General features: G+C 37.0%; 1 protein-coding gene across 2 annotated transcripts in view; it reads left to right on the top strand.

Annotated features, from left to right (window-relative positions):
- The window catches only part of Rab6 (RAS oncogene family member Rab6), a 316,080-nt gene that overhangs the window by 98,816 nt on the left and 190,146 nt on the right, over nt 1–27,118 (top strand). For both annotated transcript variants that reach the window (XM_090414199.1, XM_090414198.1), the window contains exon 2: nt 21,879–21,937. In XM_090414199.1, coding sequence (XP_090270325.1) covers nt 21,879–21,937 — 59 coding nt within the window. The remainder of the gene's footprint in view (nt 1–21,878; nt 21,938–27,118) is intronic.

Raw genomic sequence — 27,118 nt, 5'->3', positions numbered from 1 at the left:
ATTTATTCCACCAACTACACAGAACCGCTACTACCATCATCATCTACATACTACTTTGCTAATATCTTTGTTAATCTGTGTATCTTTGCTAATACGTCAGTGATTGCCAAGAAATTCTGAAATTGAATATTTACAATATTAAATCCTTTGCGATGAACTTTCTTTTTCTATTATCATTTTTGAATACCTTGCAGCTATGCACTGTATTTCTACAAAATCATCGAATATAATCTATATCCGAGTTAGAGATTAATATACGTAAATTGAATGACTTAGTCGACTGTTACCCTGCATTGGCAGCTTGGTTTTCCGAGTAGCTAGCTTATATGCTCTCCAGCTGCGGCTTCACATCCCACCATAGACGTGGATGTTTTGTGAATGTCTAGGTCATTGTTTCTCAAACTTCAGATATCCGCGTACCCTTCTTAAATTTTCATTATTACCAAGTGCCCCATTATCAAATAATAAAGTATATTTCATTGTAAATGTCTGTTTTATTTGAATTTATATGTTCATGTAAATAAAAAATATGATTTCTTTTTAATAGAACAAAATTTGGAATAGGTTCCTCTTCATTTCCCGTCCATGAAAATCCACATTTCATGTAATTCATATCATACTTACGAAGATTTTTCATCTTCTTCCTAGTTGGTTCTCTAGAGATCTCAGATGACACACCCTTATCAATTTCATTTGATCCAGATGCAATATCAGCGTTTTCTTGTTGCTTACAGCTACTTGTATTTGCTATATTGCTCTCTTTTGTGGATTTTATAAATCCAATCTTTAACCAATGATCCATACTTAAGAATTTAAAAGCTAAAAAAATTACCGTATTTACTCGAATATAACTCGCACTTTTATGCGAAGATTTTCGGAAACTAAAGTTTTTAGGAAAAAAAAAAAAAAAAACTGCAAATGGTGTCTCTTACCAAGAAGCTCCTACTCGCTATCGCTACTTTAGGCATCGAGAACAGTTTCCTTGTGTGCATCGTCAGTCATCTACCCAAATAGCTTCATCTTCTTTCCCATTATTTCAAGCAAAAATTAACAGTAATTTACAAGACTTGAGATACGTCGAACAGCTATGAAGAAGTGGATATGATTGGTGCGGTATTAACAAAAGATCGCGCGAACCAAAGACAAATTAGCATTTCAACAGTTGAGTTAAAATGCTAATTGGCTTCAACCGAATTCCTAATATCTGAAACACATTCACTATATATTTCTTAGTTTTAACGCGTTCAACGGGGTGGTGTCAAGCAAAACCGTATGTTTTACCGGCAATATATGGTTTTGCTTGAGTCTATACAGCAGTATCTGTTGGAGGGGAAATGTAATTCATTAGTTGGTACCGTTTTTATCCCAGTTGACTCTAATTGCACCGTTTGTTGAGAAATATAATGATTCCATACGTTAATGATGCATAGCCGAAAATTGCCACATACCCCCCCCCCCCCTCGAAGACCTTTCGCTTACCCCAGGGGGTACATGTACTACACTTTGAGAAACACTGGTCTAGGTGGTAGATGAATAGATGAATTTCATCACTCGTTGTTGAGACTTCAACACCGAGCGATGCTTTCATATCTAAGAATTTAGATTTAAAAAAAGGCTTTTAAATTATCTTTCAGATTATCTAAGAATTCTTTGTCAACCTAGGGTACTAATATTAGTAATATTGGCTTCCAGTCCTTTATAGGTAAAACTCACATTTAAAAAATGTTTCCGACGCTCTTTCGCGTTAAGTTGTATATTTTAGCTAAAGATAATGATGCAGTAACTCCATAACAAAACACTAACGGATTTTGCTATTCGATAGAGCCCCTAGTCATGTTCCTCTCCAGACACAGCTAATACAGTTCAGTTTGAAGCTCTTTTATTGTTAATATCACCTGATCTGAGTTTTAAGTCCTCTTAAAACGAAAATAGTCATTAATTCACGACGGATTAAACAGAGCCGATAAGGAAAAGCGATAATAGTTCACGATAGGAAAGAATAAATTGTACAGGAATCTAGCGTTCACTCGGTCTGTTTCACATATCATCTACTTACTGGCGATTCTATTTAAATTTATTCAGATTATTAAATCGAACAACTTCTTAGATGAAGTCAGCGATGGGGATCCTGAATTCGATAAATAAATAATTTCTGGGTTATATGATGTATCATCTAAGACAGTGGCGCACCCAGGGAGGGGGACAAAGGGCCCTGCTCCCCCACCAAAAAAAAAAAAAAAAGAAAAAGGAAATAAACACTAGAAAATTTTCCAAAAATCTTTTCCTAATTAAAATTCATTTTTTTTTATATTTATGTTGTGTCTTCTATTTCTATACTGCTTATCATGTATTGGCTTGGCGATCACTGCAGATGCCCAGTCATAGGTCGTATGCAATGCGTAGTGTGTATTCGTAAATCATCTACTCAACTTTCCCCCATCCCTCATCCCCCAAGATTAAATCCTGAGTGCGCCACTGATCTAAGGTATATCATTAACAGGGGCGAATGCTGGTCTTGAAATTCACGCCTGCTTTTGTTATCATTCAGGGAGTGAAAGGTGTGATTGAAGTCTGATTAGCGGTATAATGAATGTCATCATTTAAAACTATATATTTGGAAATTTATGTCCATTTAATCATATTATAATTCTATTATATTATATTTTAATAATATTTATAATATTATATTATTATAATTATAATAATATAATTATAAATATTATAATACAAATACAACATTTATTTTACAAATGATATTCTATCTTTTTAAATTTAGCTACTTGAATACAAATTCTACCCTACGGTTCTTCTTCTTTATGAACTGGTCGTCATAAAAAGTTGGGTTTAACTTAATTTCCCCAAGCAACACGCACTTGTAAAGGCTGGCTAGAGCTACTTTGACTGCGTATGGCCTGTTTAAGACGACGTGAAGTGAGCGGAAATGGCTATGCGCGCGCATGAAATCACAATGCTGTAGCGAGGACCTGGAAGCTCCGACAACCGAGCAAGCCAAGGTAGCTTTGACTAGACGAGCAAGCGTCGGCCTTCGATACACAACGCAAAGCTCAATTATTGCCGCGCAAGCTTAAGACGTCTTCTCTCTACACAAATAAAAGCCTAAATAGAATGCTTATAAATGCATGCATTTATTAACAAATAAATATTGTTAATAAATATTTGTTTTGGCAGTTCTAGTGACAGTCTTGCTAAATACTGTAGTTATCAACATTACTGTTTACTTATATTTTGATATAGATAAATCTTTATACAGTATCAAAAATTACATTTTTTATGTCTCTAGATACAAGCTTTGTCCTTCATCTACAGACGTTAATTTGGAAGATACGGTGGAGTTCCTACCTGATATTATCAAACCTCTTGATTTTTGTAATTTATTTGTTTCATGCGTTAAATAAACTTTACAAATAAGTCGAAGGGATAGAGATGAGAAGTGAAGTCTTTCCTCTACGATGGCTAACTACACAGAGAATTTTGAGCGATGCCTTCTCCACAATATTCGTCTCACACCTTCAGTATAGTAGTACAGATTTGTATGACGTTTTTTGCATTATGTAAAACCGTGATTAATGCCGTTCCCTCCAAAATACATTAGAAATGGAAAATGTTAACTACAGCGGCGTGGACAATAAGAGTTTGAGCGTTCTTACCCCACTGTATTCCTTTTAATTTCTTCTAAAGTCGAGCTTTTCTTGTGGGATGTCATCATTTCCTTTCACCATTACTTTTTTTTTTGTTCTGGATGCGAGCCAAATTTTTACTAAGTAGCAGATGTTTCATGACCCTTGCTATGTGTTATCGCGTGGATATAAAACCTGGAAGTGCATGAATTTCTGTTTGTTCTGCAAGGACTTATAGTTTAATACAAAACACAAATGATAGCATAAGCTCGATAACCTTCACTTTGCGGAACTGTGTTAACCACGCGATTCCTACGCACGTTGTTTATTATAACCATTCATTCACTCGCTCGTTCATATCTGTAAATTCCAGATCATTAATATCGGACATCAAAAGTGAGTCCAGCACAATGTGCGAAAGTTGAATAATCCGCGCACTTGATGTTGCCTTATCACTGAGCACAGAACTGTTATTAAGCAACTTTATGCTGAAAAAGTAGTGAAACATATCACAATTTGTAGGTACATTCCACCTACGAAAAATTGCAAACCCGATAATATATTAATAGGTTTTTAATTTATAAATTACGCACAGTAAGAGATTAACAACAACTAATAATAAAACAGAACAATTATAACAACATACTGTAATAAAGTTATATGAATGGAATATTAGCAACCTCAGATGTGTGTAGCTTTCTTCACCTTTGCAACGAGTTGCCCTGGTGTTGGACAATCTCTGCGATCAGCCGAACTGTCTATTACTAAAAGAAAGAGCCATACGGCTTCATTTCGGCGATGTAAAATTACATAAGCAAAGTGGATATTAGATCCAACATTATTTCAAAGGCGAATGTTTGTACAGACTATGAAAGTTTCGTAAGTTGACCTTTCGTATGTTAATATCTTCGGACCGGGATTGACCGCGGATAAGTGAAACCGTGATGCAGGGGTCCTACTGTACTAATTTGAAACGGTTTCCAAGCATTCCATTCTTCAAAGCTGTCTGGGGCAAGGAAATATGGCATCTTTGAATGCATCCAAAACACGGGTATACAGTTATGTCTTCTTTTTGCTAAATTCACCCGCTTCATTTTGTCAGATTCTCGTATATAATTTTTTTGTTTAAGGAAAGGAACGCTTATTTCTGCCCCCCTTTTTTGGGGGGTGGGTACAAACCATCTCACGAGCTCTAGCTCCTAATCAGGCTGCCACCTTATTATTATTATTATTTTTTTTCTGTTTTAGGCCCTGAATTCTGTTCTCACATTTGAGATGTTGCGCCAAAAACTTTGCACAGAAATTACGTTTTGCTGAATACAAGATTTAACAAACGGGTCGGTGAGATCAAACAATCAACTTTTTCTAAATAGCTTCAAATCTTAAGTGGTCTCACATCGGCCGATGATAAACACCGGTTTTCTAAAAACTTGTACAAACATACAGTACATACCACAACAAGATTCGGATCCACAGGCTGTTAGAGAAAACAGGCACTCAGTTCGACACTCGTGTTTTTTTAATAATTTTTTGTTTCAGATGGATGACATAATATTCTCGTGTCAAACAGGTTACTAGTTTAGTAGTTCATTGGAATCCAATTAACGTCACTTTTTTTTTTTTTTTTTTTTTTAATGGAGGTAGAAATGATTATTGTTTCAATTTAATGTTGTTTTCTCTCTTTTTTCCTCTCCATGGCTAGTATTATCAGATTAAATAAACAAAGATGAATGAAATAATTATTTTATTATTGAAATGCAATGTTTTGGATATGGCCTTCTTTGCTACAATATCACTAGCTGCCACTAAAAAGAAGAAAAAACTGCTCACAAGTCACACACTGTTACTCTATTATATGCATGATAAATACTTTTTCTGGTGCTATAACTGATAAAAATATTCGCTACGGCATTTTCACACTTGAACTAGGTTTCACATAGATGGATTTTTCGACGTTACTATTACACGACCACTTATCGTGGGTTGCTACTATCAACAGTCAGCGTCATCTACTTCCCTCCCCCCCACTAGTATATATTGTCCTTAAAAATTGTGTGTTCTTATGGCCGATTTCCTTTATGCGGGAGGAAAAACCCTGCTACCGCCGTATGAAATCGACTAATTCGCCTTTAATTGAAAAAGCCATATAAAGATTCCTCACGTCACGACGACAATCGAACTGAATTCTTTTTCATTCAGCCGGGCCTGGTTGGCTGAGTGGTTAGCATACCTGCTCTCCAACTAAAGGGGAGCGGGTTCGAATCCCGCTGCAGGCATGGATGATCGAAATGTGTACTGCTATAATCTTTGATATGGCGCAGTATGACTTTTTCTGGCCATAAATCATCGTCATCGAAGGGCGCAATGTACCAGCGTTCCCTAAAAATCTTATTCGAATTTACTTAACTTCAGATGTTACGTTTAGAGGTAGCAAAAAATCGGACGTCATACAATACAAGGAAGTAATCAAGTTTTTCACTGAAGCAGGGATTCTAATAGTATTACAGGTAACCCTCGTATAACACGGTACTTATACAACGCGGTCTACAAATTGTAGCAACCCTCGTACAACGCAGTTTCGATATAATGCGGTGTACAAATTGCAGTAACCCTTTATCTTTTCATATTTTTTTCACCGCGTGACTTAAAAATCAAATTTTATCTTCGTTAAATTTGTGTCTGCCCGTATCGCGCACGTAGTTATAAGTAGCGAATTTTAGGGAAAATATCCTTTAGCACGCATGTACGTCAATTGTTTACCGTATAAAGCAGTGGTTCTCAAACTGGGTGCCGCGAAATTTTGAATCGTTTATTTGAAAAAAGCAAAATATTCAATTGCCACAAATAACTAAATCAAAAACAAAAAAAAAATTATATATTTTTATTTTAATGGATGAAGCGTATATAAAAATTATCATTTTTGTATCACTCTTATATTATATCCTGGGATTTCATTAGATCACCGCGTGTCGTAGTAACTAGATATGTGACGGCACATAAATACTGGGGAAAATGAACTAATGAATGGTTAGTTGTCCTGCTGTCTGTTTTAGTATTTCTCTGTTCAGTGTGACAAGTATTATACATGATCATTTCCCCTAAACAAAAATCATAAGTCTTTTTCATCGGTGAGAATAAACGAAGTACGATATTAAAGTCGTTAAATTCACTGAGTAGAGGTTTTTCTTATTGTTATACAGGGTGTTCGGGATAAATTTGACAGTTTCGTAAGGAAAAAGAAAATCTTCTTTGTATCTATTAAATTTAATGAATTGACAAAAAAACATTACAGGCAGAGTTAATTACAATACTATCAACAAGATTTACTCAAAATAACCACCATTAGCATCGATCACAGCTTCAATTCTGCTTCGGAACCTCGAACAAACTGATGCTACAGTCTCCCTGGGAAGGGCCGCAAAAACTGTTTTAATTTTATCCATTAACTGGGCTTTTGTATTACTGGAAGTGCGATTGGTGTCTTTTTCAACTGCGCCCCATACAAAATAATCCATGGGGTTAAGGTCTGGGGAGTTTGGAGGCCAAACATTTGGACTGGTGAAGTCGTAGAAATTTTCAGACAACCATTTTTGACTTTTCCCAGAGGTGTGGCAAGGGGCCGAATCCTGCTGCCATACATACGGCCTACCATTGGCTACCCTTGTTATCCAGGGCTTGACTACAGTTAGCAACTCCACGAACAAAGCCCGAATTCCAATGCCAGGGTTCTTCAACACCTGTTCCTGCAGATTTGCGAGGAATTCTGCTGTACGAACGCAATCAGATCGTCTGCTAGGGATCTTTCTTCTTGCTACATCCTCGTAGTCACCATTGCAAGTCTCTAGTTCATGCCTGATTGTTTTTACTGTATTCAGGGAGCATTGGGCAGCAGTCGTAATATCCTTATTTTGATGGCGGGCACGAATCATCATGATACAAGTTATTCTCTTCCATGATTCAGGTGGGTTCCAGCTATCCATCCTTTCTGACATCTTGTATATGAATGAAGAAGGGTCCAAACTTTTAAATGAAGAGAAGTGTGTGTTAATACATGTAACTTACGGAAAAATATAATTAATTATAAATATGTCAAATTTATCCCGAACACCCTGTATATTCCAACTATAACAAGAGACATCGTAAACAAATGTTTTTCCTTTTTAGTTTAAATAAAATCTCTATTTTCTTTTAAACACGCTTTCCTTCATATCTTTAGTATCTGTAATATCAATTTGTAAAGTGCCAATTTATTTATGGGTTATATATGCGAGTCTTTCAGAATCAATTAATCGGCACTTTACTCTCTATAAAAAGCAAATAATACTAGGGGTGCCGTGAAATTTATTTATTGATTTTAGTGTGCCGCCAGACAAAAAAAGTTTGAGAATCACTGATATAAAGTGTTAATTATTGTTGAAAGTTGTCTTCGTTTTCTGCCAGGAAAGCGCATTAAAAATCATAAGTGTGTTGATCTTCTCAAACTGAGCACTTCATTTTTTTCTGAGTTACATACAATATGTAATGCTTTTTTTATGTAAAAAAAATTATTTCTATAGTAATGGCCACATAGAGGATTTTTGCGATATGGTTGAATTAATAGATGACGTCGAACCAAATGGCGGGGAAAGTTCTGTCGAAGATTCTGATTGTGATGAATCCGTTAATAAATTCAGTTTAAAGAAATTAGCAGAAGGATTGGACTTGGCAAGAAAGTTAGGAAGCTATTTTACGGATAATGATCCCATAACGGAGGGCTCCGGAAAATTCACGAGACAATTGGATATTTGTTTAGCTCCATATTATGAACTTAATAAAAAAATTGCAGCATAGTGGTAAGCAAGGTCTTATTACCGACTTCTTGATAATTAAACCACCGAAGTATGCAATGAGAATTATACAAATGAAATCATCACTTAAAATCCAAGAGATTTCAAGTGATGACGACTTCCGATCACTCGTAAATAAAGAACATCTACGAAATGTTCGTTTTGAAGACAGTGATGACGATTGTAATATGCACTTTATTATGTGCAATGAAGTTTATGTACAATTTGTAAGTTTATACTATATATTTGTTTCATAGTTTATGTTTTCTTAACTTACATGAATTACAAGAATTAAATAAAAATATATTTTTGTTGGGTATATCATTATTGTTTTTATAATTAAAAAAAAAAAAAAAAGATTTCGGAACCTAACCCTACGTTTTCTATCTAATCTGAGTCTCGCATAACGCGATTTATATAACGCGGCATTTCTATGGAACCTAACATCCGCGTTATACGAGGGTTACCTGTATTTTACGGCAGCTGTTGCTCTGACACCTGAGAGATCAACAAAACCACGTGACAAACGTGTCACTTGATTGACGTCACCAGAAATGTGCTTGATTGTTTTGTTTACGACAGTTTTTTATATATATATGTATTTGGACTGGAGGTTTTCTATGTTTTTCGTGAGCACGTTGTTCCTATTTAGTAGTAGTTGTAGCGGTGTGTCAAGAGATATTTTTCTTGTACTGATTTTTTTTTTTTTTTTTTTTTTGTGTGTGTGTGTGTTTAATGTTCTTTCGGCGTCTGATTTTTGTGGATTAGCAACTGGAATTTATAAAGATAACGCACTTTTTTTGATATCAGCCGCAGTACCAGAAACTCTTGTATCTTGTATTGGCGATTTGTTTTCCATGGGGTGATATTTCGGTTCGTTTATGAGATTAGCTGTTTTGTTTATTTTAACAAAGCTTTTTTTCTTTGTGTGTATTGTTTTGTTTTTGTTAGTTTATTAATTTTGAGATTTTGAACCTTCTTTAGTGTGCCAGTGTTGTCCACTTACAGCTTAGATGAAGTATGTTCAGAAACTGGGAAAAAAATAGTCACGGTGAAGAAATGCTAGCTAATATTTTCAACATTGAGAACGCTTGCTTTCACATTAATATAATGCAGAAGTTAAGTCTGATTCCGGTAGTGATTAAATACAACTGATGACGTCTTCATCAACGACGGTATTGAATGTAAGAAGAGAAGTGAAAGAAGAATTTACAGAATGTAATATAAACATTTTTGGTTATTGAGATATGAGCTTTTCCCTTTTATTTCCACGTTTTTATTACTGGGATTTATGTAATATGAAGAATGCTCCAGACAGATTTGGATAAACTGTAACCTCACGTCCATTTACTGTAAGAAAAATTGATGAAATCGTGTAATTATAAGTTAGTGAATCAGAGATCGTGATTTGGAAAAGGAAGACGGAAATAATCTCATGGCCGTACTTATGCACTGGCGCATGGGGCCCTAGCTGGGGTCCCGAAAAATGAAGGCCAATTAAAGGGTCACAAACAGCGAAGTTTAAAATTGAAAAATTAAAAGTATAAATAATTAAAATTTAACATAAAAATTATTTTCTGTTAAATTTCCTGTATTATTATAAAATATATATACTGGGGGACTCCTCCCCCTAGCGCATACCCCCCCCCGCCGAGTTCCGGGCTGGTAAGACAAAAAATGTGACATAAAACGTTTCAAATTTCGGCTTATCTTTTTATATATAGAGAGTAGATATAGGTCAGGAAAAGGGTGTCGTTGCTTTAAAATACTATATAAATAGATAATATACCATTTTTAGATATTATCTAAATAGGTTTATTTATTTATTCGTATGGAGTTTCCTCCCCCCCGTCCTTATTGGGGCAAGTAATACGCCTAAATAGGTAAAAGATCTAAATAGGTAATATGCCTTAAAAAAAAAAAAACACAAATGCAAACACTATTTTAATATTGAAAGTTTATTTTTCACTCGGTTAGAGTATAATAAAATTAGTTTAATCCTTTATTCAAGTGTGAGCAAACAAAGTTTGCACCTGAAAGTATCTTCAGGACTGGGGTAAGGTGGTACAACACCAGGGAAACTCGTTGCAAAGGTGGAGCAAGTACCAACACTCCTATCTCAGTATCTCCTATAATGCAAAACACATCTCCTTGCAGATATGTCTAATGTTATGCATTAAGGGAAGGGCCACTACCTAGACTAGTTTCAACCTTTATTGAGGTCTCTTCAGTGGGAGCCAGGCCCAAGTGGAGATACCAGGCAGAAGCAATAGCATAGGTAGAGATGACCTGCTAATGCTTCTGCCTAGTATCTCCACTTGGGCCTGGCTCCCACTGAAGAGACCTCAATAAAGGTTGAAACTAGTCTGGGTAGTGGCCCTTCCCTTAATGCATAACATTAGACATATCCGCAAGGAGATGTTTTGCATTATAGGAGATACTGAGATAGGAGTGTTGGTATCTTGCTCCACCTTTGCAACGAGTTGCCCTGGTTGTACCACCTTACCCCAGTCCTGAAGATACTTTCAGGCGCAAACTTTGTTTGCTCACACTTGGATAAAGGATTAAACTAATTTTATTATACTATTTTAATATATTTTTTGTGTCTCCATGACCTGCTTGCGGTCATGCTGGAAACAGGTAACGTTCATTTTCTATTCTTAAAAGGGTAAAAAATTATTTACGAAACTTTGCATCATGTCAAATTATATCAGTTATTTATCGAAAATGATGTAAATAATTTGAATTATGATATTGATACATTTGGTGAAGCGAACTCTAGGGAACAAAAACATTAGTAGTGTCTTAGCGCTAACTTAACATTTGTGTTTGATATGTATTGCCTTTACTCAGCATACGTTTTTTTAATAAATGTAATAAGTTTTTTGTATATATTGTTTTTGTCTTTATTCATTTTGTAAGGGGGGGGGGATGGAGCACTCTAGGAAAAGTAAGTAAAGCCCTGATAATCTATAAAGTTTTTCCTGTTTTCTATTCTAATGTTTTGAAGATTACAAGTAATAAAAATCGAAGTGGCATGGAAAAATTTGGAGAAACTCATGGCCCTCGACATTTCAAAGGCATTTGATCAGGTTTGGTGCAGGGGCCTACTCACCAAATTGACATCCTATGGTCTGCCTTTCCCACTCTGCAACTGGATCACCAACTTTCTCACTGGTCACTCACTGCATGTCATGGTGGAATTTACTCATCTCAGATTTCCTCACCAATGCAGGAATTTCTGTTCTTTCACCCACTCTCTTCCTCTTGTACATAAATGACCTGCTCTCACAGACTTCCAATCCTATCCATAGCTTTGCTTACAACAGTACACTTTATTCCTCCTTTTCATTCTACAAACCTGTGGTGCTCAAGTATTAGAATCCTCAAGATCTACTACAACCAGGGACCTGAACTCAAATATCCTAGTTATATCCTAGAGGGGCAAGGACAACCTTGTAAACCTCAATGCCACCAAAACTGAGTTCTGTCTGATTTCTCACAAGAAAGAGCTTGCATCCCTCCCCCTTACCGTCAGTAATACTCAGATATCCAAACACAATCAGATTTCTCTTCTTGGACTGACTTGCACCTCCAATCTTTCCTGGCACAACAATATTTCAACTATAGCTTCTGCAGCCACCAAAAAAAGTTGTTAAAAAGTTATTTCTATCATATCTCTTATTACTTCATTTATACTTAACTTATACTTAATTCTATCCTTTCTTACTTAAACCTTCTATCAAAATCCTATGGCTGCTCTATTGTTATATATTTATTTTTTGTTATTTATTCTTATTTTTATATCTAGGATTGTTTCCTCTTCAGATACTGGCAAATTTATATTTTGCTGTGCCAGCCAGTATCCTATAGCAGAAAAGATCCTTGCTCAGGGATACAATACTAGAGTCTGAAGATTCCCTACACAATATCTTATTTTTTACTGCCATATAGATTCAGATTATTGCAGTCATGACCTAAATCTATATTTTATATTCACTCTCTAAATCCTTCCCGCCAAAATAGGTTCTATTTTTATAAGTGGTAATTTGGAATCGTAATCAGGAAAATATGACGTTTATTGGAATATCTAATACACAATACAAACTCATACACTTAATTATGCTCAATACTAAATAAAACTCGAACTAAGAGATTAACACATTCAAACTAATTAAATATTACAAGGCAAGCTAAACACAGTAACTGCATATTGGAATAGATAGCAAATAATATGAATTTAAGCTAAATACCTTTCAGTAGTATTACTCGCAAGAGAAAACTAACAAACATTTTAATGTTACCGAGATACTAAATTCTACTATTCTTATCGCATCAAGTTAATCCTATCACATACGAAATTACAAAAGATCTCTTCCAAACAATTCTTCTTACTCTCAAATGAGGTTAACTTTCTGATTAGAGACTGTTCACAGAGTTCCTTAGAATAAAGTCTAAATTTCACAATCGTAAACAATCTTCTTTCTTCTAATGAAATTCACACAAAATTGAGCAATTACACCTTACCAACCTTTTCTGCGTCGTTCTGCACCACGTGTTTGTCTGGATATTTCTCATCTATTTTGGCTGTCTATACGCCAATGTAGGGGCTATGCTATCTTCATTCTTTCTGCTGGAAATGGACTCAAAATCTTTGCATTTCAGGAACAACTCGATGGGGCTTTTCAGCGACGGCTTGATTCTGTTACGACTGGAATTTTTACCTTCTGCTTTGCATAGAATCCAGCTTAATTTCTTTATTAACGCTCACTGCCCAACATCACAGACTTCACCCCCCCCCCCCCCCATGCGAACTGCCTGCCAACTTCCGAACCACCCAACAGGAAAACGATACAACAAGAGATCAAGAGAATACCCTGTGTTTCAGGCTCAACCCCCTTTTATACTCCTATAGAGCACCCTCTTTTTCAGCACCTTTTTGCACACGATCCTTACTAATTTCACCCTTTGGCTTATCCTTCGTTTCTACGATGCTGATATACTCGGATTCATGGAATGCATGGTTACGTGATTATTGGAATAAGCTATACCCACCAGCATTACGCTGTACACGTGTAGCTTTAGGCCTTCCAGGAATTAATACTTAACAGCTTTATGATGACTCGCAATAGATTTTACATAGCTTAAGTAAGGCTTAAATTTAATTCACATTATCCCTCTTTTTTAAGACATACAAAATGAAATCTCAAATTAATCACAATAGCTTAAATATAAGGTTCTTAAATAAAGAATACAAATTTTTACATAAAGTGAGGAAGTTTCACTTTTAATTACAACTGATGTGCAGGTATTTCTCTGTTTGCAATTTTTATATTTTAGACCCTAAATGAATGATTTCTTTCCAAGATTCCTTCATTTAGGATCTACCACATGTACTTTTTTTTTTGCATAAGACACCACTTCACAGCTGCTAACTCTATACGAAGCCCAAATTGCCCAGCAATGGATTATTTCTCCCATATTTGGGGCGGAGCAGCAAAATCCTTTCTAAGATTGAACTTATGATCGAGGTTATATTGCTAGTGGTCATGTAATTTAGCACTTGTGTGAAATTAGTGATTTTTATCTTTGTTGTTTTTTTCATCAGAAACTTAGACTGTTATAGTGTATTAGTGTAGATTTTTGTGTTTTTAGAGTATTATGTTTTTATTGTGATATTTTCGGCATGGCACCAACACGACGAACAATGGCGGCAAAGACCATGTTGTCCGGCAATTTGAATTTGCGGCATATTATTCAGTGCAGTGTATGCAAAATGTATGCGATTAGAAAATTAAAGAATATGTGGAAATAAGTTGAAACTGGAAAGAGAATATGTATTAAGTGTTTTAAGTGAGTATCTGTTAGGTGATGAGAACGCAACAAATACTGACGATAAGATGGAAAACGATGGTAATAATGTCGAACATGCGGCCATGGAAATAGACGAGAAGAAAGGGATTCAATAAAGAAATAGCTCATTTAAATATTACCCTTCATAGGACAAAGTGCGAAATTGAAAATCTGCAGAAGCCGCAAGAGTTAAGCAGGGCTGAAAATGAAAGCAGGTGATGCGAAAGAATGATAAAGGCCAACTGAACAAACAAGAATAACAAGTTAACGAGAAAATTATGTATGGAAACTCAATAATCAGGGGAGTACTTGACGAAAGTATGACAAAATTGTGTTTCCTGGGTGCAAAAATTCATGATATTACCCACACCATCCAGGTGCAAAAAAGGTAAGTGAAAGGAAATGGTTCTCTTGGTTGGTACCAATGATTTGAGAGGCGAGAAGTGTTGTATGAGAGAGGGTGTAAAGGAGTTGGTAGAAGAGGCAAAACTGAAGAGCGAGAAGGTGAAGAATGTAAGTCTTCTACCATGCTATAATAGAGGCTGAGGTGGAGGGCTTTGATAGCTAGTGAGTAAGTAGAATTGTGCAAAAGGAATGATGTGGAATTTGTGGATCTATGATCTCTGTTTGACAGAAAGAAGTACAATGTTTATGGACTGCATCTGAATATTTTTTGTGTTAGATGTCTGGAGAGAGAGCTTTGTGCTTTACTGAGCATGCTGACATGCAAATTCAGAGAAACTTAAGCAATTAAGATGGAAGCAAGTGAGTTTGTGTGAAGGCAACCATGAAGCAAGTGAGTGTGAGAATGACCAAGTGAGGAATCTAGTCTCTCAAGCAAAAATATTGAATAGGTTAGTCAGAAAGTAAAGATGGGTGGGAGTATAGAGGGATGTTGCCATTTCTATAAACTAATGCCGGAAGTATCAGGAACAAGAGGGACGAGTTTTTGGCATTGATTAGTGCAACTTCACCAAAAGTTATAGGCATTAGTGAGACTTGCTAACAGTGGATGATGTAGATACAGGGATTGAATGTGAAGGGTTTGGTATTTTCAGGGGAGATAGGATTGGGGGCGGGGTACTATTGATGATAGCAGATGAATTGCAACCAAAAAGAATAAGAAACACGCAGAAGGGTGTCAGTTCATTTGAAGCAATCTGTTGTGAGATTAAGACCAGTAAGACAAAATATACAGTTGAATGTTGCTATAGGCCAGGAAATTCCATAGATGATCTGGAAGACGTGCATCGCCAAATTAGTACAATGAGTGATTCTTGTAGATTATTTGGCTATGCTACAAAGATGATGTTTGCTATTTGGCCACATGGCTTGGATACACTTCACACCTTCTTAACACACTTAAACAATCAACATCCCAGGTCCAGTTTATCTTGGAAAAGGAAAACAATAACAATCTCCCTTACCTAGACACTCTGTTACATGCCAGCTTGATGGATCCTGGCTTTCTCTGTTTATAGAAAACCTACACATACAGGTAGATACATCCACCAACAATCACCCTCTCCCTCCCTCTTCCCAATAATATGGGATTATAAAAACCTTATATAACAGGGCAAAATTAATCAGTTTAGATAACAATGTCCTAACTACTGAACTTAACCATATTCTTAACACCTTCATAGCCAATGGCTACAACTCCCAAAAAATTCCAGTTTTTGCAATTGAATTACTGAGTGACCACTTTGCAAGCATATATCTTCCTATTGAGCTTACTGCTTTAACCTTTGCAACAGACACTTATGTGGGAACATAGGTGGATGAATTGGAGGTCTTACGATATTGCAAAATCTCAATGTAAATACAGCTGTGGGATTAAATGGGATATCAGCTAGTGTTTTGCGAGAATGTGCAAGAGAACTAGCAATGCCTTTGACTAAGCCATTTAATTTAAGGCTCAGCTCTGGTAGAATTCCAATGGAATGGAAAGAGGACAAAATTATTCCTTTGCATAAGGGGGAGATTCTAAGACTACAGTAGCAAATTATAGACCAATCAGTATCTCTGGTGTGGTGGTAAAAAGTATTAGAAAAATTGGTAAAAAAGAGAATTCAAGAATGGGTAGATAAAAATATGATATATATGAGGGCCAACTGTTCTTTTTTTGCTTCTTTCTTCTCTTCTTGTTCCTTACCCCCAATGCTATTAGAGTATTCGAGGGCTAGGGGTGAATCTTCTTTACTATCTTGCTATGTCATTTCGCCTTATGCAGCCCCAATAGGTGCTGGTCCCAAGCCTGGATAAATGGTGAGTGTTGATGTCAGGAAAGGCATCTGGTCGTAAAACTTCACTGCCAGCTCTAGCTATGATCAAATGAGGCGAAAAGAAAGTGCTAGGCCGTACCCCTTAAGTGACGTACAGCCACATCACCCTACAGCTGCAAGAAGTGGACAAGGGCTGCCGCATCAAGGGCAGGTGCCGTTAAAGAAGTGAGCCCAGCAAGTGGAGAGAGAATGTTGCGAGTGGGAACATTGAATGTTGGAAGCATGACTGGAAAGGGAAGAGAGGTGGCAGACATGAAGAGGAAGTTGGACATTTTATGTGTGTAGGAGACAAGGTGAAAGGGGGAAAAGGCGAAGCAACTAGGCGATGGATATAAATCGTTCTACTCTGGAGCGAATAAAGAGGGAAGAAATGGTGTCGGAATTGTGGTGTGTGGCAGAATGAAGGGCAAAGTACTGGAAGTGAGTAGGAAGAACGACAGGATCGTACGAACGAAACTGGGTCTTGAAGAAGAACAACTGGTTGTCTTATATGTATACGTCCCACAAGTTGGCTGTACATCAGAAGAGAAAGATGAATTCTGGAACGTGCAACTGTAAGAAAACGAGATGGTGATTGTCAGAAGAGACTTGAAAGGACACATAGGGAGACAGAATAGGGACTGTGAAAGGGTGCATAGTGGCCATGGAGTGGGAATGATGAACCAGGTAGGAGAGAGGATTTTGGACTTCTCAGTAGCGTTTGATCTGGCAATTGTGAACTCCTTTTTCTGTAAGAGGGAAGAGCATTTGATAACATTTAGAAGTGGCAACAACAGTTCACAGATTGACTACATTTTGACTAGAAGAAAACATCTTAAGGCAGTAACAAATTGTAAGGTAATCCCAACAGATCAAGTGGCGCAGACGCCGGCTGCTATGTGCAGACTTTAAAATAAGATTGAAGATAAGAACCTTTGGAAGCCATGGGAGGAAGACAATTAAATAGTTTTGCTTAAAAGAAGAGAGTGTGAGGAACCGTTTTAAGGAGAAGGTGTTAGAGAGGATTTCGGATGGACTAGAAAGTGTACAAGATTGGGGGAGACATAATTCAAAAGCAATTCTAAGCTGTGCAATTGATGTGCATCGTGAAACATCTGGAAAGATTAGAGAACAGAAGGATAGTTGGTGGTGGAATAATAATGTACAAGAAGCAGTGACAGCTAAGAGGAAGGCAAAGCAGAAGTGGGACAAGTCAAGAGTGGAAGAGGACAGAGAGAAAAAGCGGGAAGCCAAGAGAGTTTTTGCACAGGCGAAGGCCTTGGCATATCAAGACCTTTATGATCAATTAGAAACAAATGAAGGACAGAGAAAGCTTTATTGATTGGCAAAATGTAGAAATAAGGCATCAAAGACTCTGGAGGAAGGGTATTAAGGAGGGATGTGGATATAAGAAACAGATGGAGAATATATTTTGAAGGGCTTTTGAATGAAGAAAATGCAAGGACTCACAGAGAAGATGGGGAGCCTTATGAGGGAATGGTGCAGAACATTAGTAGAGTGGAAATGAAGGAGGCCATAAAGAGGATGAAGAATGGAAAATCAGTGGGCCCTGACAGGATCCTAGTGGAGGCATGGAAGGCACTGGGGGAAGAGGGAATTGACCTGCTGTGGGACCTGTTGATAAAAGTTTGTCAACAGGAAAATATACCTGAGGAATGGAGGGAAAGTACCATTTACAAGAGTAAAGAGGATGCACAAGACTGTAAGAATTACAGAGGAATAAAGTTGATGTCCCACACAATGAAAATCCTAGAGAGGGTTCTTGATGGAAGACTGAAGAAGGAGGTGGAGATTGCAAAGGAGCAATTTGGCTTCATGCCTGATCGATCGACGACAGATGCTATCTTTGGGTTACAGCAGATGATGGAAAAGTTTCGATGGAAGCAACAAAGAATGATAGAGTGCCACGGCAAGAAGTCTGGAGGTGTCTGAGGGAGAAGGTACCGGAGAAATATGTCAGGCTGGTGCAGGAGATATACAGAAATGTGAAGACAAGAGTTCCGACCTGCCTGGGAGAGAAAGTTTTCCAGTCACAGCTGGCTTGCATCAAGGGTCAGCATTAAGTCTGTTCCTGTTTAATATTGTGACGGAGGAAGTGAGAGAAGACGTGCCTTGGACTATGTTGTATGCAGATGACATCGTGCTGTGTGCAGAATCAAGAGAAGTGGCAGCTGAACTGGAAAGTTGGAGGAAAGTACTGGAAGAGAGATATGAGACTGATCCGAAGTAAGACAAAGTATATGTGTTGCAAAGTGAATGGCAGCCAGGAAACGGATCTGGAACTGGAAGGAAATGTCATCAGGAAGGTCAGTGACTTTAGATACTTAGGTTCAACAATGAAAGAGGATGGTGAGGCTGAGAAGGAAGTGGGATGCAGGATACAAGTAGGATGGAGGAACTGGAGAGAGAGATGGCTGGAGTGCTATGCGATAAGAGGGTGCCGATCAATCTAAATGGCAAAATCTACAGGAAAGTACTGAGACCAGCTATGATGTATGGTATGGAAACTGTGGCCCCGAGGAAAAATAACATCAGCAGGATGGAGGTAGTGGAGATGAGAATGCTTAGGTGGATGTGCGGTGTGACCAGAAAGATCATCTGAGAAATGACTATGTAATGGGAACGGTGAAAGTTACGAGTTGAGATAGTTTAGTTATGTGATGAGGAGGGAGGAAAAGTGTGGGAAGAAAGGTCATGCAGATAGATATGCAGGGGAGGAGGAAGCACGGGCAGCCAAAGAAGAGATGGTGGAGGAGGACTTGAGGATGAAGAACTTGGATGTGGCTACCCAAGACTGGAGATTGTGGAGGAGACTCACTACAAACAGTGACACTACTTAAGTGGGACTAGCTGAAGAAGATGTATGAGGGTCAACATGACTTTGTGAAGGGTTTGGTCATGCTTTAATAATTTACTAACTTCTTATAATAAAGTAACAGCTGAGTTGGATATAGGAAATTGCTACACGATGATTTTGCTGGATTTTGCAAAGTTATTTGACAGAATATTACATTGAACACTGTTACACAAATTAGAACAAATGGAGATGGACATGACACTGGTTAAGTGGATAAGAGGATGGCTGCTGGACAGATATCAAAAAGTGGTATATTGAGGGAAAGAATCAAGGTAAAAGCAAGTAACTAGTGGTGTGCCACAAGATTCAGTACTGGGATCATTGCTGTTTAATATGTATATAAACGATTTAGGAAATAACCTGAAAGGAAATATACAGATCTGTGCTGATGATGCAAATTTAGGTAGTATAATAGTTAATCAAGGTGATGGACAGAGTTTGCAGGAAGATTTCAGTTAGCTGTCAGTATGGGCAAAAGTTAATGGGTGTCAGTTTAATGTAGAGAAATGTAAAGTTATGCATTTGGGGATAAATAGATTACAAGCTATTTATCACATTGATGGCACTGTACTCCAGGAAACAGATTAAGCTAGAGATTTAGGGGTGGTGGTAGATCGAGAGTTAAACTTGAGAGGACATACTGCTAAGGTTGCTACAGTAGCACATAAGATTAGAGTAGAGATAAGGCAGTTGTAATTCCTCTTTATAAGGCCTTGATATGCCCACATCTGGATTACTGTGCTCAACTCGGTCCCCTGGGTTTCTTGGGGGATGTGGAAGCAGTGGAGAAGATTTAGAGGCGAGTGACCAAGATGGTGGCCTGTGGAATGTGCCCTATGAGGATAGGTTGAAGGTGTGTGGATTGCAGAAGTTGATAGGAGAAAAAGAGGGGATATGATGGAAACATTTAAGTTGCTTAAAGGATTTTATCGGATAGATGCAGGGGAAATGTTTTAGCATTTGGCTAGAGGACCAGAGCAACGGTTAATCTCTAAAAGTTGAATAAAGGTGTGGTCAGTAGGGGTGTGAGGACTAGATTTTTTGCTTGGAGACTGGTGAATTAGTGGAATGGGTTGCCAGAGTCAGTTGTACGACAGGGATGCATCTTGTCCCCTCTTCTTTTTAATTGTTTTCTGGAATATGTCATAAATGAAGCTCTTTATGAATATGACACTGGAGTAGTAGTTGGTGGACTAAGAATAAATAACTTACATTTTGCTGATGATATCGATCTTCTGGCAGAAAGTGAAGAAGAATTACAGGAGATAACCAGCCATGTTTTTGGAACATTAAAAAAATATGGATTATACATAAACCTACAAAAAACAATGATAACCTCAAAATCAGACATTGAATTCTTAAAGATACAAATTGGCAATAAGCAAATTGAGAATGCAAAGAAGTTCACTTATCTAGGAAGCACGTTGAGTCAGGGTGGTCGTTCAAAAACCGACATTAAATACCGAATTGCTAAGGCAACCGTGGCCCTACAGAAGTTAAAACAATTGTGGGGAGATAACAGAATAGCATTCACAACCAGACTAAGACTAATTGACACCTTGGTGAATTCTGTCCTCTTGTATGGCTGTGAGGCCTGGACTTTATTGAAAGAAGATGAGAGGAGACTCCTGTCTTTCGAAATGAAAACTTACAGAAGACTTTTGAGAATTCCCTATACCGCTCACGAAACCAATGAAAATGTCTGAAAACTGGTTGATTCAATAGATGGGAGAAAAAGGGGAAATATTCTGACAGTCATCAGAAGAAGACAGATGAAATGGTTCTGACATATGGAGAGGGCTAATGGCATTCCAAAGCAAGCACTAGAAGGAATCATTCCGGGAACTAGGATGAAGGACCGACCTCGATTAAAATGGACAAATTCCTCCCTTTCTCAACTGACATCAAGAACAAGAGACTGAGACGACTGGAGGAGACCAGCAAAGAGTATCACCTACCAGCCATGAATGACCCAACGGTTCGTTTCGGACTATGGGAGAAGAAGATATGGAAAATATGAGCTGGATTTATTTAGGAATACTTGTATGAATGGTTTTATGAATACTTGTATGAATGGTTTTATGAATACTTGTGAGTCATGTAACTCATTTTTATGAATACTTAGTGCTCTAGGATTAACATAAATTAGTAGTGGCAGAGAGAAAAGATGGGCTGCATAATTTGTATATTTCAATTATATCCATTTTAAATGTAACTAATTTGTTGATTCAGTTTATTTGTCGTACACTCTTAGTAACCATTTTAGATAATCTTGGACTCTTGGACATTTCAAAAGTTAATATTCTAGTTAAATTTTCTGTCGATTTATAGATTGAGCAAATAAAATCAATTTTATTTCCCTGTTTTAATTCTGTTTGTAAATATACTTGCATATAACTTTTTAAAATTTTCTTTACAGTCGGGAAGACATCACTTATTACAAGGTTTATGTATGACAGCTTTGACAATACTTATCAGGTAAAGTTTACATTATTTGTAGATTGTTTATTGTGGAATATTTAATATACTTTGTCACTGTATTATTAATTCATCTTTTTTTTGGTTTTGAGTAATTGATTTTGTATCAGTTGATATTTCTTTCATTGAAAATTGTTAGAATGGAATTATTTCCTAATATATACTATTTTCTTTCCGATTGATCCATTTGATCAGTTTCCAGCTTGATATCTCTCACATATTTGTCTTCTAGGGCACAATCCTAGCAATTAGGGATTTTCTCTGTGAAACAGACAAATCAGCTAGAGAAAACATGCATCATAATATGCTTCCTTCATGGCTTTGGTTGCTTTGCCTATCATTCCACCTGCTCCATTCCCATTTTATGACACACTAACTGCATGAATCCAAGTAGTTCATAGTCTTGTCTTTAGACATCACAGCTGATCATTTAGTTCTCATTCTGGTTTCTTTTATTCTGTTTAAAATGGTTATTCTATAAACCATCCTAGATAGTATAACAGATCACTTCTAATTTTAATGGATTAAATCTAATTTTAAGTATTATTTAGGCCCTTCATGGAATCACTGGACTCATTGTGGGAGGCCCACTTTAGCCATCAGTATCATACCCCATTTAGTCATCATTCCTTAAACTCATCAGTCTGCCTTTCTACCATTCCTCTGCAGTGCATTTCTCTCCATGCAAAAAAGGTACTTCTCTTGCTCTACTTTCTTTGATGTTTTTCAGGAATGCCCCTCTCCTTGGCCCTTTCCCTTCTTCTACCGTGCTAAAAATCCCCCCCCCCCCAAATCTCTCCATCACCATATCTGAGTATAGTAATCCATGCTTGATCAGGACCTTATACAATGGAAAGTGCTATCCTCTTGTCCCTTCTGGTCAGTGTCTTTGCTGTTGCAGCTATCTTCTGTGTTGTCTTCAAAATCCTCACAATGCCTCCTCAAACTTTGAATTTCTGTTTATTCTCATTTCAAGATCTTTTGCCTCTTCAAATTCATCCAGTATAATTCCATTAAGAGAGTATATAGCCTTCCATCTTTGCATCCCAAATTTCAAAATCCTATACTTACCTACATTAAACTGACATCTGCATTCTTCCACCTTCCAGATATTCTAATACTTATGAATAATCACATCAACACTATTACTTATATATTCATTCTCAGCTTCACTTCATCTGCAAACAGTTGAATATCTCCTTGCATTCCAGTGACAGTAAAGTTATTATCCAGCCTCCGTGGAGCGAAATCATGAGACTCATCATAGGAGACTTGCTTTAGACCACATATGGGCAACCCCCGGCCTGTGGGCCGGATCCGGCCCTCTACTTCTTTTAATCCGCCCCTAATCTATTTCAGCAAAGTTTGTCTGATTCGTGGTGGGAGAAAACATAGTGTGTTCTACTAATTCACATTAAGCTGACGTCATATGACTTGCGCAAAACACACTGTTTTCTCCAACCAAGGTCTCTTTCTCACTTTGACTAGTGGCGTGTGTGAACGTGTTAAAACATGTCAGTTCGGTACTTGCATTGGTGCTGTGCTCTGTTCAGTGCCTGCAGTGGAGAAGACAGTTTTGTTTGACAGTTCTGAATATCGCTTATAAATTTGGGACAATGTCAGGGGTTATTGCAAAAAAAAAAGAAAAGTAGATGCAGAGAATCGTCAATTTCAAGACAACTAGATGGGGGAATTATTATTTTATTCTGAATAAAGGTTTGCCTGTATGTTTGCTGTGCAACGAATCCGTATCCATCAACAAAGCATACAACTTGAAGAGACACTTTACTTTGAGACATGCGGATCACCCAAAAATTGATGGACAACTACGAAAAGATGAAATACAGAAGTTGAAGAAGAGCTTGGATACCCAGCAGCAAGTGTTCAACAAGCAAAGAATGCAGCACCACAGCATTGTGAAAGCCAGCTTTGTGGTAAGCGAAAAAATCGCTAAGCATTCTAAGTCATTTGGTGAAGGAGAATTTATCAAAGAATGTCTGTTGGATGTTGCAAGTATAATATGTCCTGAAAAGAAAAAAGACTTTGAGAATATTCGTTTCTCGAGACGTACTGTTGTCCGATGGATAGAAATTATGGCTGAAAAGAGAAGATTGCTAGATTGGAAGCATTTTCAATTGCTGTGGATGAAAGCACCGATGCTGCCGATACAGCACAACCAGCAATATTTATTCGAGGAGTTGATGCGAATTTCAACATCACAGAAGAATTATTGGCACTTCGGCCGTTAAAAGGAACAACTACCGGTGAAGATATATTTGAAACAGTCAACACAGTGTTCGAGAGATTTGGACTTAAATGGAGTTCACTATCTGGCATATGCACTGATGGAGTGATTTATTGGAATAGTTCATGAAAGAGCAATAGAAAATTTAACAAATTTTCACTGCTTTATCCTCCAACAAAATCTGTGTGCAAAATCGATGTAATTCGCAAATGTTATGGAAGTTATAGTAGCCAGTATTAACTTTATTAAGTCACGTGCACTTAATCACCGCCAATTTAAGGATTATTTGGCAGACCTATTTTCGGATTATGAAGATGTGTCTTATTATTGTGAAGTGAGGTGGTTGAGTAAAGGTAAAATGTTAAAACGATTTTATGATCTGAGACAAGACATTGCAGATTTTATGGACATAAAAGGAAACACAATTAACCAAGTAAAAGATGATGAGTGGGCGTGTGATTTAGCATTCCTTGTATATGTCACCGGATACCTAAACGAACTGAATCTTAAATTGCAAAAACAAGGACAATTGGTTCATGAACTGCATGGACATGTCAAAGTTTTTTGTAATAAACTAAGATTATTGGAAAGTCAGATAAGAGCTAAAAATTATTATAATTTTCCTACTCTAGTAACTCATAAAAATATCCCTTATAATTGTTATGGATGAACTGAAAGCACTAATAGAGCAATTTGATACAAGGTTTGCTGACTTCAAAAACAAAGACTCCACATTCGCTATATTTGCTTGTCTGATTGATGCCGATGTAAATAATGTTCCCGAAAACGTTTGGAACTTATTGAGCTTCAGGTGGATTTAGTGCTAAAATCACAATTTAACAACATTTCTTTGACGGATTTTTATAAATTTTTAATATTGGTGGAAGAAAAATATACAAATATTACATGCCTTTTCAAGAAAAATCATTTCTCTTTTTGACAGCATATATATGTATGAACAGTTTTTTTCGAGGATGAAATACAATAAATCAAAAATTCGGACAAGAATAACGGATGAAAACCTCGAAAATTCTATATGATTATCCTTAAGTAATATTAACGTCGATATTGATAGTCTCGTAGTTGAAGTACAATCTTGCAAAAACTCTTCAGTAATTTATATGTCTCAGTCATATCACCCCTTTTCCACCTGTCAACCAGTTTCTGTAACCTATGAGTTTTCAACCTGTTCTCGTAAGGTTCATTCCATAAACCTGCTACCATCTTGGTCACTTGTCTCTGGATCCTCTCCACCTCTTCCTCATCACCAAGAAATCCTGGTGACCAGGTCTGCATGCTGTAGTCAAGATGGTGGTCTTATCAAGGCTCGATAAAATAATAACCTACTTGTCTCTGTTTGTCAGTAACCAAGTAATCTGATGAGATGCTTTAGCCAGTTTTGCTATGTGCCCTGTAAACTTTAACTCCCTATCTGCTTACACTCTCAGATCTCTGGCTTTGTCAATTTCCTGGAATAGATCTCAATCAATGTGGTATACATCTGGTAATTTTATCTTTCCTCTTCTGCCATAACATCAGTTCCACATCTTTTGCTATCTGATTATCACTGCTTCTGAAGCCATTCATAACCATTGTCATCTCTTTCGTAGTTTGACTTTGTTTCACTTCCATAGTCACACTGTCAGTTGTTCCTGCAGATCTGAAATCATTGAATCTCTATGCATTACTTCTCATAGCTCCATTTATTCCTTATTCACTAGCACCCCCCCCCCCATCTTCCTCTGTTCACAGTTTGTTACCTTTCTTGGCTTTCCTATTATCTCACTTTTTTCTCATTCTTACTCCTTCTCTTGTTCTCTTTCTTAGGCTTTCTTTCTTACTTTTGCTCTTGTTATCCTTACACCAGTTAGCCCTATCTCAATTCTCCTAATCTCTCCATCCTCCCTATACTTCTCCTCCCCCTCCTCCAAACATCCATCCTGCAATATACATTTTATATTCACCTATACAGTGTATATTTTTCTGTTACTCTAAGGTTGAATCCAACTCCTCTCACTCCCATTTCTCACTCCCATTTCTCACCTGCCATGTTTATAAGTGATGGGAATTAGACATCTACTAGTGCAGTATGCCACATATAAAATCCTATAGTATGCTATTCATTTAAAAATTTTACGGAATTTACAGCCATGTTAAAAAAAAAAAAAAAACCTTTTTTCTTATCCTGACGTTTCAATCTTCATATCAAGATCATCATCTGGAGCATACATAAATATACAAGACAAGCTGAGTTACATTATTAACTGTAAGCTACAGAAACAATGATTTGATCACATGTTATTTTACTAACATGACCTCTAGTGAAAAAAAAAAATTATAAATTACATCAAGGTAAATGTTATTCTACTAACATGACCTCTAGTGAAAAAAAAAAAATTATAAATTACATCATGCTAAATTCTATTTATGATGACAGGATTAAACATTCTTTCTTACAGATGGTTTTCTTTCAGAAACAATGATGTCCCATAATAAGCCAAAAGGCTATTTTACTGGCGACATAAGTTAAGTTTAAAGGGAGATGGTAAATCCCGTTTTATTTTATAGCCTGGTATGAAGCTTGGATCGAAATCCATCGAATCCATAGAGTTTCATGCCGAAAAAACTATCGGCGAGCCCAAGTGTAAGTGATCACTTGGGTAGTACACCAGGGCAACTCCAAGCAAAGGTGGAGCAAGCTCAGTCACTAACCTTAATATTCTCTCATAATGTAAAACACAGCTTCTAAGAGATGTATATATACTGTTTTACATTATGAGAAGAGGTCACTACCCTGACCAGTTTCAATCTTTTTTTTGAGGTATCATCAGTGAGTAGGTAGACCTGGAATATCAAGGTTTTAAGTGAACCGAACTTACATATACCTCTACTATAGAATTGCTGAACTGGTGTACTCCTATATTGTTATTACTACT

Source organism: Typopeltis vanoorti, chromosome 24, assembly GCF_054136105.1.
Source record: "Typopeltis vanoorti isolate ZY-2024b chromosome 24, IOZ_Tvanoo_1.0, whole genome shotgun sequence".
Taxonomy (NCBI): Eukaryota; Metazoa; Arthropoda; class Arachnida; order Uropygi; family Thelyphonidae; genus Typopeltis; species Typopeltis vanoorti.
Note: the sequence above shows the minus strand (reverse complement) of the source record. Positions and strands in the feature narration are given on the sequence as shown.